Source organism: Salmo trutta, chromosome 27, assembly GCF_901001165.1.
Source record: "Salmo trutta chromosome 27, fSalTru1.1, whole genome shotgun sequence".
In the NCBI taxonomy this organism is placed as follows: domain Eukaryota; kingdom Metazoa; phylum Chordata; class Actinopteri; order Salmoniformes; family Salmonidae; genus Salmo; species Salmo trutta.
In genome coordinates, this window is record NC_042983.1 from 11,408,837 (window position 1) to 11,422,337 (window position 13,501).

The window sequence follows — 13,501 nt, forward strand, 5'->3', positions numbered from 1 at the left end:
TTTCTGAAAACTATGTGTTGGCCTATTTAGCCTTAATATAGGCCATAAATTAACAATTTGTATTTTCATGACTTAACATTTGATAGTTAACGCATTGCAAACATCTCAACTAGCCGGTTAACTGCCCAATTAATAAGGTAGACTTCATCTAAAAAAAAGTATACATAAACATTGTCTGCTTCAGTGATTTATAATGAAGACAGGCCTAGTTAAATGAGGACTGATATCAAATATGAATAAAATGATAGTTCTACATGCGTTCCAAAATATGAATATTCAAATATATGTAAATGAATGTGTTTATGGTTCATATGTTCATAAAACCTGTAAAATGACATCGACTGAATAATACTGTGAAACATATGGAACATAACAGGCATACAGTAAATTAGCTACTGATATGTGAAAATGTTTTCTATTTGCACAGACCAAAAAATAACATAATATTTCTCTATTGTCAATAATAGCTAGCTTTGACTAAACATTGCTTTAATGAGCAACTCAACCGCCTGGTAGAGCATCTTTTTCAAGAGTTCCTAAAACTATAAACACAATATTTTTAGAATTTCATCATTACAAAATGATGTGTCAGAGATCAACAACATTTTACACACAATTAGTACCCTACTGAAAATGTGTGACTAACAAGGTTAGGTTCTGCTAACCTTCCAACATTCACCTCCTTTCAACCATCTTTGAACGTGTGTTTGACAAAATAAATGAGTTCGCTAATGAAAACCACATGATACTTTTACTAAATGGCATTGGATGAGATAACCATATGAATTTTGTGAGGCATATTTTTTATTTAATTTAAAATTGGTTGAGCTGCCGGTTGATCGGTTAGGCCACTTGCCCCCAAGTGCTCAATGAAGTGAATCGGAATAAGCTATGGAGGATGTCTTGCTGCACCTAGAGACTGGCGCTTTAATGTAGGCCTATTGCTAATTACTTTCCATAACAAACTAGTAACAACGACGGGATGCTTCTCACTGCGCACAACAGAACTGCAAAAACTTTAGAGGTACTACGGTAAGCTATGCGAAGAAGCAACAGGCACACCTGGTGTAGAGTGAGGAGCCAGCAGCAGTCATAACAGGAAACATGGCCGGGCTGTGGAGTCCCGCGAAACTAACCACGCTTTGAATAAATGTAAAATACGGGATTCGAATGTTCAGGAAACATTTCCATTATAATTACAATTACTATGGACATTAAAAAAGGGGTAAACGTTTGGTGCAGTATAGCCTATGCACCAACGCTTTGGGTTACTACTATTTTGTTTCTTATTCGCGATGTGAAAGTCCTATATTGCCTACCTATAGGTTTATAGGCTATAACATGTATAGGCTAATTGAGTTTGTGAGTGAAGATAAAACACTGACAGGCTCAACATCAGGAAACTCAATAGGAAAGATGTTTAGGCTATGTCCATTCAAGTGTCCCGGTAGCCTAATGAAAATATATGTTTTAATATTATAAACTATCTCTCTCAATAATTCGGAAATGTATCTATTAATTCATCTTAAGTATTCATGCAAAACGCATGAATAAGTCCAGTGTTTTCATTCTCCTCCCGCCAGTGCGCCAAGGCCTTCAATCGAATTCCTAAACAGTCTTCCTATTTGATCAGGTTCTGTATTTTGTCTGTTATCACCTGGGTATTTACAAAGGACGCTTCCGACTTGGCAATGATGAAGTGAGCTGGTATCAATGGCATCATCTGATAAAAATAAGGAAATGGCCACGTTGTATAGAGGTGGACTACTTGATACGTTGTTAGTCTCGCATTTTCTTGAAATATCAATATAGCATAGTAAACATATAGGCCTATAGACTATATGGGAATACAGCAATAAAAACATCATTGTGTATTATATCCTATCTAGAAATGGTTTCGGTCTATAAGGCTATGAAATGGTTATGCATTTAAGCTGCCTGCTACTGTATAACAACATACCTCTTAAGTGTAGGGTCTATATGTTTAGATACTGTAGTAATTAAACAAATAGAAAAATAAATCAGGGATTGCTGGCTGTTAAATAAATGTGTCCATTTCCAGGGTTATTTGCATTAGTTAATTATGTTGGCTAAATATATTAACGATCCAAATAGTTCTGTCAAATTCTACACTTAAAAACAACAGGTCACCACAGTAGTTTATTTATGCTCGATAGCACCAAGACAAACATCCAAAACAAATAGGGCTGATCCGCAAAGACAACAGCCGTGCCGCTAACTAGGTTATCCCATTAGTAGCCCGCTGCGGCCGCAAGTTATTCAATCGCCCAAGTGTAAATTAGACTAAACCCCAGTTGCTATCGCAGAAGCTCAACAAAACATAACTTTTGTTACTATTAATTAATTACGAAGCTTGATAAGCTGATAACCGATAGGCCTACTGTAAACGCAAGATAATGGTCAAGTACCTAGGATCGCGCATGATGGCAGCTCTCCTTGCGTTACAGACAGGCTCCCAGGACAGCAGCCCAAGCCCCTAGTGACTTTATTAACACTTGCGCTGAACTTTGTTTACAGTCCACCATGGCCAGCCACAAACTACATTATCCTACGTTTGAGTATATCTGTAAGCGTTGCGAGATATATATTTTTTATGCATTTAGTGGACACATAATAATGATTTTATCTATATTGCTTAAAATTGTCTGATGGTGAGATTATGTAGGCCTATTGGTCTGGGCCAGACATTGCACCAACTAGGCAATGCGTACAATTAATGAGTGAGTGAGTGTGTGGGAGTGAATGAATTGACTGTAACCCTAAATTAATACACTATTCCTACCTCTATAAAAGTAGGGATAACAACACGACAATGCATAGGCTAGTTCATTAGACAGGAGGGGACAACAACGCCCACATGTCCAAAGTAGACAATTTGGAAATTACGCGCGCTGTCCTTGCACAACCAAAGGACCTAAACATATAATTCACTGTACAATTGCAGTACTTTGAAGCCTGACATCCGCAATGACGTTAAACTTTTTTTGTTGCAAAATGAATAAAACATTTGGCACATTGATTGACAAGGTCTTATTCAAATAAAACTTCCAGTCAAAGCGTGCACACTTTTTTCGAGCCCTGCATGGGAGGCGTGGAGCTCTCACTTTTGACATTCTCTCTCTCTGCAGTAGCTTCTCCTCAAGGCAGACTAGCGAACTCTTATGACATCACCCAGTCACCGAATGGGGGAAGAAGGGAACAGCTCTCTGCGGATGAACGATGTTTTAATAGAAGTGGACGTGTTTGGGCATATCAATTGAATTCGTGCAAGGGAAAAGTTTTTAAAGTTGTTCAAATCTTCAAAAAGATTCCGTGGGAATACTTTGCTTTGAAAACAGCGGAGTTACCCATAGCCTACTTCGCCGAAAGGTCCCTGAATTGGCTACCAACGAATGTTAGAGGCGAAATGTAAAACTATAACTATTGTAGCGTATGTTCCTGCGCATTGTGTCTAGTCTCCTGCTTTCTGGAATAGAGCACAAAGGAAGCAGAGGAGAGACGGCTTTTCTCGACTTCATTTCTCGCCTATGGACGACAGCGGTCCCCTCTCTCCAAAGGCAAATGCTTTCAGTATAGCCTCTCTGATTTCAGCTTCAGAGCAAGCAGGAAACGCAACATTTGACAAACACGGCACTGGCCTGGACAAGCAACACCAGCACGACTGTTACAGTTCATTGAAAATGCACTACAGCACTGTCACCAGGGAAATGGAAGGTACGAGCGCGGTCTTGACAATAACCGTGTAAATATTTGCTTGCGTTAAGTTTGTTTGTTGATCATCTCCGGTTCTTGTTGCATGTAGATGTGATCTTGTTCCCGTAACATCTACAATTGAGCAACCATGTTTGCGTTAGTCTAGATATGAAATGCATAACTAAAGCAATGTAGATACTGGAGTAGAATGTAAAAAAAAGTAGGCTTCTATGAAAATATTCCCGAAAAGTCACTTCTAGTAGGCTATAGGAAAGTTCGGGGAGAATTATGATGCATATGACGATAAGAAGTTATAACTAATAAACGAATCACAACTTACAAAACACCCAGTAATCATGTAGCCTATCTTCATAGAACTGACATATCTGGTCAAAATAGGGATTTCAGTTGCATTTCAAATCACAGTGAGTTCGTAAATACTACTTCAGAGAAGAAAAGAGCACGATAACACATTTTGAAAATAAGGAAGGAGAAGTCAGTGGCCGGGGTAGCCTACATGGGGCACCAGTTCATATTCATGGTAAAAACAGTTTATAGGCCTATATCCAACACATTGGCATGTGTCCCTTTATCCCAGTTCCATTTGGCAAAACAATGGTACAATTCACCTCGAAATAACCTTACGTGTTTGTTTGTGCATGCAAATAAGTGTTTGTTTACCTTGTAAAAACGTTTACCCTCCACTGTGCCAGCTATCCCGTCTATTGTTACGGGAAGACGATGTGGGCGATTCCCTTATCCAAAAGTAAATGGGTGCCGGAAAGCCCATTAAAAAGGGGCGCACTTCACTGTCAATCAGTCTCGTCCCAAGGCAGGCGGGGAAAGGGACTTTACCTGCAGTTCCTTATCTAAATAGAAATAAGACCTGGTTTTATCGTGAAGGGGAGGCCCTAGATAAGAGAGAAGAAGTCTGGATTGCAGTGTATCATACCGCAGTAGGGCAGCAGAGCAGAGGCCGCCTGGAATACTTTTGAACACAATCCCTCGAAAAAAAAAACAACTTGCGTGTGCACAGGGTTATAGTTCTACAAAACCATTTTTGATCAGGATTGGGAATATTAATTAGGGCCGCCGATAAAACAAAGTTCTAAATCAACTTTTTTTTCCACTATTTGGACGTTTTGCGAGAAATGCTGCGATTGAATTCTGTAACTGCAACATACATTTTAGGATGTAGCCTATAGTTTATTACAGCCTCGGATGCAACAGCGATGATTAATGAACGCAGAAAACACTAAGACACACTATTGTAAAACTACTCGATCATTTATAAAGAGTGTTTGACGTTGAAGAAAATAACTCGAGCCTACAACTGCTTTTCAGGGTTGTTTTATTGCTATCCACAAGTGCAACGCATATAGTAAAATCCAGCTTTTGGAATGATTTCAGCGATATCCAGTCCGTGGCTGACGCAGCTGTCCCATTTTTGCGATGTTGCAGCCTTCACTACTAGCAGCCTAAGCAGCCTCAACACGTCAGGAAGTTACCATCTCTCCCCGTCCCCCGGGGACCCCTACAGCCAACATGAAACCCACTTTGAGCCCTGCCCGGCCGCTCAACACAGCTACAACTACTCGGGGTCGAACCCGGCCCAGGCCCAGCACAGCGACACCGGGACTTCCAACTGTTCCTCCTCCAGCTCCACGCCGAACAGCAAGTCTCTGGTGAAAAAGAACCCCAAGGTGGCCAACATTAACGTTCAGTTGGAGATGAAAGCTTTATGGGATGAATTTAATCAGCTGGGAACAGAGATGATCGTTACCAAGGCTGGAAGGTGAGTGGAATTTACACCATGATACATGCAGGCTTCACTAGAGTGCATTGGGCCTCCAGATATGAGCTCATGTTATACATTAACAAATATTTAGTTGCCCATTTCAAATGTATCACCTGAGAGCTCGCACATACAACGTAAATCATGAGATACGTTGGGAGATAATATTTAAAGTCGGTGTGCATAGTGAATTACAAATTGATGTTGGTGTGATGCTGCAATGGAAATTACGCAGCAATATACAGGCTTTCGATCTAGTGAAAACATCTTTCAGCTCATGCTTTTTGAATAGCTCGTCACGTTTTACCATACAACTTAGACAAACTATTCACTAATGAACAAGTTAAGGAATATTCTGTAGTGTTATAATATAACTAACTCCAGCCAATAGACAGACAGACCCCTGATATAATTTCTAGACAGATTGGAACGGAATCAAATAGGCCTATTAGCCTATTAGCATGTTAAGCATTCTCTTAAATTACGCATTTTTATTTGTAGTAGTAGATACAATTAAGACGACGCCATTTCCCCAGAAATACATTCAAAACGGCCTACATGTTTGCGCAGAGAAAGCTCAATATTTCTGACTGAATAAAATGACGATATTTATCCAACAGTTTACGCATGCATTTTAGAGAAGAATTGTACGCGTAAATGCCCTTCTGTTTCCCCTAAATGGGTCGTGCTTTCCTTGACATAAGCCCACCGCACGAAAGGTGAACTTGAGCTTTCCTATTCAGAGTAATAACACCATACCTAAGGCATTTATTTCTGGAACCCTAAACCCCAATTTACGCGCCAATGTCACAGGTCGTTATAAGACCATTAGGGTCACAGTAGGTCTTGGGTATATGCGTTAACCAACAAAGCAGCGGCACTCAAACATAAACATTACTCCACTGAGTCTCACAACAGTGAATGCTACATTAGATTGTTCAAACAGATAGAGAACGGCCAGAATTCGACTTTATTCGGGCAATGAATAACGAGGTTGCTTTGGTGCTATAGTTATTTTACGGTTACGTTTTCCTCTTGATACCCTCCCGAAATGCAGCATTTAGCGCTTTTCAAAAGCTAGGGAAAGTTTTGAAATAGGCCGATGTTTTGCATAAAAATAACTTCCTACTGTAAACATTAATAGTAAAATTACAGGCCAATAACCTATTTCTTGCTCTAATATAACATGATATGTACCTGCTGTCTCATAGGCAACAGAGTAACACAATATTTGATGTAATTGTAATATCAGTCAAAAACCATATTGATTAATTCGCTGTATGACTAGGCCCACTTGCCATATCTATCAGCTAACTTTTAATAACTGCGTTTTTTAAATTAAATATTAACAGTTGTGTTTTATGGATTTGAGCATCCATAAGAGATGGCATTTAGGCAGGCTCAGTTTACCTATAGGGTGACAGCAGAAAAACATCTGTCATTCCAGAGATACTAGGCAACACAGGATCCGAGGGAGGGTACTTTAAAAGCTACTTTAACCTCACCTATCCACAACTGCAGCCTTGAATAGAGACTGACGTTAATTGAGCGGTGATTTTAGGATCACTTTCACTGGTTTGGCGGATTACTCCACACACAATAAAACGTTTTACGGTATGATACACCCCTCGTGCGAGTGTGAGCAGGAGAAAGAGAAAGTAGACATATTTATTAAAGAGACAGGGAAAAAAAAGAACAGCCCCTCGTGCGTATAAATGACTGGAATCCATCAAAGGGTAGAAGAGAAATGCAAGTGGATGTGCAGTGTTATATAAAGCTAAGCGTAATTTGGGTTAACCAAAAATGTAACACGTCGTTTATCCACCCATTAAATCGCGTCATACTTTTTTGTTGAATAGGAAGGCGTCATAACATCATGTAGGCCTACTGCAACAACAAACCCCAAAAACCATAACAATACGGTTGTGGCTGCGGGTGAAATAATATTTTCGACTGTCGTAAAAACCCAATATTATATCAAAAAGCATAATCACAACATATTGCTTATATCCTGATGGGAATTTCCCAAAATCGCAAGTAAACCCCAGTAACAAACACTTGCAGATCAGCCCATGCAATGATAGAGCCAAGTGAAAGAAAACTGCTTTTAATATATCCATGTGTTTTCTCTGTCAGGCGAATGTTTCCTACGTTTCAAGTGAAAATATTTGGAATGGATCCTATGGCAGACTACATGCTGCTAATGGATTTCTTACCAGTCGACGACAAAAGATACAGGTACGTTTTATTTACCAAATGAACAAGATACAAATCTACACTTTTCTTGGGAAATATTTTGTGCTAGTGAACATTAGCTGCAGTGGGTGTAGGGCAATGGCCAGTGGACGTGCATCCAACTCACAGTAGGCCCGAGACAATACATTTCATTGGAAAACAGAACGTTGGCATACAATCCATTGAGACCCCCTGTAACCTCGGTGAAAATGTTGCTCGTTTTTCTTCTTCCTTTCATAGGTATGCTTTCCACAGCTCCTCGTGGTTGGTGGCGGGTAAAGCTGACCCTGCTACTCCGGGGAGAGTTCACTACCACCCCGACTCTCCAGCCAAGGGCGCACAGTGGATGAAGCAGATAGTCTCATTCGATAAACTAAAACTCACTAACAATTTACTGGATGACAATGGACATGTAAGTACATTGTAGCGAAGACCCTGGTTTACTAAATACAATGTGCATCCACGAGTAAGATGTTATAGCCTATATCCTATAGGCCACATGTCACATGAAATCATACTATTTGAAATTATTGGAACTGATTGTATCTGCTTTCAAATGACTTTAAAGAGAGCATGATTTAAAAAACTATACCTGCACATGTGTATGTCTTGTGCGCCAAATAGTTTCCACGGCAGAATTTTTTCACATTTCCTAAACTACACAACATTTTTCCAGTTTACCCATTTGGTTTGGATTGCTCTGGGTAATTTTATAGGTGTAGTTATTTTTGTTGTTGATTTTACATCATTTCAATCCATGCGTAATTGGATACATTTGGTTGTGCGTAAAATAGGCCTATAGTGCGGAAAATCTATTGACTTCCATAAGAATTATGCTCATTCATTAATTAACTGACCCTTGCGTTGACGAGCCAACATCGGGTTTCGAAAACACTATTTAGAGACATCACAATCGACAAATGTCCATTGAGTTAAGTAAAATAGGCCTAACCTCTTCCTCTCTCTCCCCCTGCAGATCATTCTAAACTCAATGCACAGATACCAGCCAAGGTTCCACGTCGTCTATGTGGACCCACGCAAAGACAGCGAGAAGTATGCGGAGGAGAATTATAAGACCTTTGTTTTTGAGGAAACACGGTTCACGGCGGTAACAGCATACCAAAACCACAGGGTAAGATATCGCCCTCTATGTGCTATGCAGATATAATAACACACATTTTAACATATTATAACATGATAATAGATGGTTGTTATTGTTGTTGATTTTACACTGTATTTCGTGAACAAGCAGTGTTTTTACAACATGGGACAATTTAAAAAGTATAAATGAATGAGGCCAAATATAAATCAGCAGGCCTAAAACAGGATAAAAGTGGGGCCAGCCTGTTGGCCTGTATTTCTAGAATAATGAAGTAAAACTAATAGGGCCTAATCTGTTAGGTTATACACTTGTATTACAATAGTAATGAACGTAATAATTTGCATGACAAATAATTATATTGGCAAACGAATAGCCTATAACTGACGCAAGGATCGCACATTTTTATATATATATAAATATATATATATATATATATATATATATATTTATATATATATATATATATTTATATATATATATATATATATATATATATATAAATATATAATATTATTCATGTGGGCATTATTTGACCATTCCATATTTCGAACAAGGCACAACCTAACAGCATTCATTGCAAGTAAACATGGCTTTATTTCATAAAATAATTTAGGTAACATTAAAAAAATGACTAAGAATAGTATTTATACCTCAGTGAAATAAATTATGGAATATGCTGACAAGCTTTAACTTAAAAGACATGACAAACACATTTAAGAAATAGGCTATAGGCCAAAAAAACGCTTTTCTGACCGTGAAAAAAAAGCCTGATCATTCATTTTACGGAACATCTGATTCTTCCCTCTTCTTTTGATCCCTCCCATTTCAGCTTGATCCCCGTTAACTTTTTACTAAATATTGTATTGTATCAAATAGCTGAACATAATTCCTTTACGTGATATTTTTGCGCCTGAAAATTATCTGTGTCACTGATGCCCCTGCACAGCTGTCCAGTTTTTCGTTTTCCCCTGTCTTTCCTGCTATGCGTTCTATCTGTTTGACCCATTCATATCCAACTGGTCTTCTACGCGCACTAAGGGGCATTCATTTTGTTGTTCAACTCATTCCGGAAATTCATGACCACATAACTTCATTCGCGGATGTACAAAACTATTAGCCTCATCAATTATTAAAAATGACATGTTCAGCTGACATTTTTATTCAGTGTCGAGGCCACAATAAATCCCTTCTTAGGACTAAACTGTAATTTTGTAGGCATAGGCCTAGCCAAAAATTACAAATATACGTTTTTAATAAATGCCTTACCTACCTTTTAACATGTTGGTTATAATAGACATGTTTCTATACAAGAGAAAAGGGGAGCGGCTATAGCGTCGTTCTTTATGGCAACGTAACGGTAAACGCTTTGACCCTCACTAGTTAGGCCTATATCACGCCATCGGCAGATACACGTTCCGCTCAATTGTTCCCTGTTGAGTAGGCCTAGGCTACGTTGTATTTCGTGAATATTACACGTTCGAATGTCATGTATTTAACCCTAATCATAACCTAAACCCAAAAGCCTGAAAAAGCCGCACGTAATGTGTGTTGTTCTGGGTTGATTTTCCACTTTGACATGGAGGTTTACCTGACTTTGTCCTTTTGGTTGTAGATCACGCAGCTGAAAATCGCCAGTAATCCTTTTGCAAAGGGCTTCAGGGACTGTGATCCAGAGGACTGGTGAGAAAACTTTAAACTCCATTTAGGTCTACTCAATTCATCAGTGACAATTTGATTAATCTTCACAAAACTGCATCAACTTGTTTTTAAAATGGGCCCAGTCAATATGAAATGTGCTAGTCTATTTACATTCAATGTCATACATAAGTAAATCATATTTAATTATTTGTGTCTTGTGGCTCTGTTAATGTGCATCTTAATACATAATAAAGTTATTGGTGTTTTTGACACACTAAATATTTTACAGTACAGTGTAACTGAATTCATTCTCTCTGCTCCAGGCCCAGGAATCACAGGCCAGGCTCTCTGCCAATTATGAGTGCCTTTGCAAGAACAAGGAACCCAATGTCGTCTCCCCCACAGCAGAACTCAGAAAAAGGTCTGTAGCCCTCCCTTTCTCAGAGGAATATAATTAAGTTCATTACCTTCACTGAGAGACCTAATGAATCCAGGAATTATCTTTTATAACAAAATGTACACATTTCATCTTAATTTAGCAATACTATAACTGAAATACGAGTAAATGTTGGCTTTCATTAGTTCATATCCATGTAAAATACAGGACAGGACAATACACCTACAGTAAATATAACTTTCACAATGTAGATTGCAGAATTATAGAAATGCATTGTATGACCACAGATCAGGATGCTTTGGTGTGCTTGCTCTTGGCTTGGCTAATGTGTTAGTGGCGCAGCGATCTAAGGCACTGCATCTCAGTGCTAGAGGCATCACTACAGACCCTGGTTCGATTCCAGGCTGTATCACAACTGGCCATGATTGGGAGTCCCATAGGGCGGTGCACAATTGGCCCAGTGTCGTCCGGGTTAGGCCGTCATTGTAAATACGAATTTGTTCTTAACTGACTTGCCTAGTTAAATAAAAAGGTTTTGCCGATCTCTGACTGTCTGCTATTGTTTGTTGTTGACGTTAGAGGACAGTAGGCGGGACTACGACCGGGACCCCAGTGGTACGCCGATGCACGCCGACCCCGCCCACCAGCTGATGTCACGCGTCCTCAGCCCCGCTCTCCCCATCCCAGGAGGCCTCCACGCCGTCCCCCTCACCAGCGGCCGGCCCAGCCCTCCCCACGACTTGCGTACTCCGGACGGCCACCCGCTGGCCCCAGACACCCTGCATCACCACCCCTACAAGTACCCCACATCCTACGAACACTACCTGGGGGCTAAGACCCGGCCAGCGCCGTACCCTTTACCCGGCCTCAGAGGACACACGTACCACCACCACATGAACCCAGCCACAGCTAACATGTACTCTGCCACCAGCGCCCCCTCTAACTATGACTACGGGCCAAGATAATGAATATATAGCTGTAGCCGGCAGCCGCTGCCCATGGCCGACACACCTGGGCCACCGCTACTAGCTAGCTAGCGCTGTGGAAAAGCAAACACACAGGAGGGGAGGGACAACACAACTCTGTCTTCATGGCTGATGCAATGTCAAGCGAGTGGGGAGATTGCGCGGTGCGCCCCTGTTTGCTGGATACCCTCCACCCCTCAGAGAGAGACAAAAACTTCCGTATTTATTTTAGGGAAACGTATCTTGGCAGGAAGTACAGACTGCCTTCTGAGCCCAAGCAGGGGTCTGTCTTGACCTCTGAACGTTGACAGCAATAGCTCTATATGAGGGTACCTTTTTCCTGTGTGGTAGAGCGAAGCAGACAGTGAGCTCTCTCTTAAGACATGGATGATGCATTACCACGGACTGGAAATTATTATTTTTTGTGTTGGATGCACTTTGTTTTTTTTTGCTTTCAAAAAAGCCATATGTTATATAGTCAATCAAGCTTCCATAAATATAAAAAGATATTTGCATGTTGAGCTCATCAGATAGGTGTTAAAATGCCTTTGAAATTTTGTTTTTTTGTTCGAGAAAAAAAAAATGGATTTGATTTTTTTAACTATCCTGAGATACAGCCCTGAGAAGCTGGTACCACGGCACTGACTTGCAGCAATTCTAAGTAAATAAAGCAGCAGCATGACTGTTCTGTAACTGTAAAATAAACATCACATTCTTAACTTTTAATTCATAAAGCACGAGTCCTCCCTGCCTATCATGGGGCCAGGAAAGACCCTGCCTCATTGATTGCAATATTCTGTTTCCTCAAACTGGATTTACCCAGTTGGATTATGGTGTTCAGTGTATATGTGAGAGAGAGGGGACTTAGAACCTGTCTAAACATTAGGTTGTACACGGACCGATATGCTACAGTTCAAAGGTCAGCATCCACACCTGGGTCTACAGAATTATTCAATGGTGTATTACATAGAAGAGGAATCATGCTACACATACACACACACTCATAGTTGCACAGTAATAGGACCATACTTCCAAAAGGTAAACACACACATGGAAGGGCCAAGCCCCTTAATTGTGTGTGTGTAGGCACGCACAAGTGTGTGTTCTGTGTGCACATATATATATATATATATATATATATATATATATATATATATGTTGTGTGCGCGGGCAAGTGTGTTTGTGGATTGTGTGTGCAAGTGTGTGGGGTAGTGTGTGTGTGTGAAAATAAAGGCAAAAACAGTCAAATCAACTAGGCATGGCATTGCTCAATCCAGCAACAAAATTTGATAATGAGGAATTCTATCCAACCCAAATCTATTTCTTATTTCTTGTTCTGAAACAAAAATCACTTTTTTTTTAAGCTTTAAATGTAATAAGCATGTGCAGGCCTATATGCAATTTTTAGATTTTTAAAATATATTTCAAAATGTTGTTGGCAAATGAAACAAAAAGTGTAGGCTATAAAACAAATCATTTTTTGCAGCCAGATGTCAATTGGTCAGACCACGATATAAATCAAATTGTGCAATTGCTACATTAAATTATTGAGAAAACAAAATACTGCAGTATGGATTCAAACGTATTATCAACATTAAACTTGTTTAACTTAAAAAGCATCTACAATATCAGGAGAGGGAATAGCTTTAACCATG

General features: G+C 39.7%; 1 protein-coding gene across 2 annotated transcripts; it reads left to right on the top strand.

Moving 5' to 3' along the window:
* The first annotated feature begins 2,845 nt into the window (after positions 1-2,845).
* LOC115164305 (T-box transcription factor TBX1) lies at positions 2,846-12,572 on the top strand. Of its 2 annotated transcripts, none has more exons than XM_029716640.1 (8): positions 2,846-3,735; positions 5,176-5,509; positions 7,646-7,747; positions 7,985-8,156; positions 8,721-8,876; positions 10,459-10,526; positions 10,808-10,905; positions 11,461-11,846. In XM_029716640.1, exons 1-8 carry the CDS (start codon positions 3,549-3,551, stop codon positions 11,844-11,846), a joined length of 1,503 nt encoding a protein of 500 aa, XP_029572500.1. In that variant the 5' UTR covers positions 2,846-3,548. The 2 variants fall into 2 exon arrangements, with proteins under 2 accessions (XP_029572500.1, XP_029572499.1); XM_029716639.1 differs by having other exon boundaries at positions 2,848-3,735; positions 5,125-5,509; positions 11,461-12,572.
* The last annotated feature ends 929 nt before the right edge of the window (positions 12,573-13,501 follow it).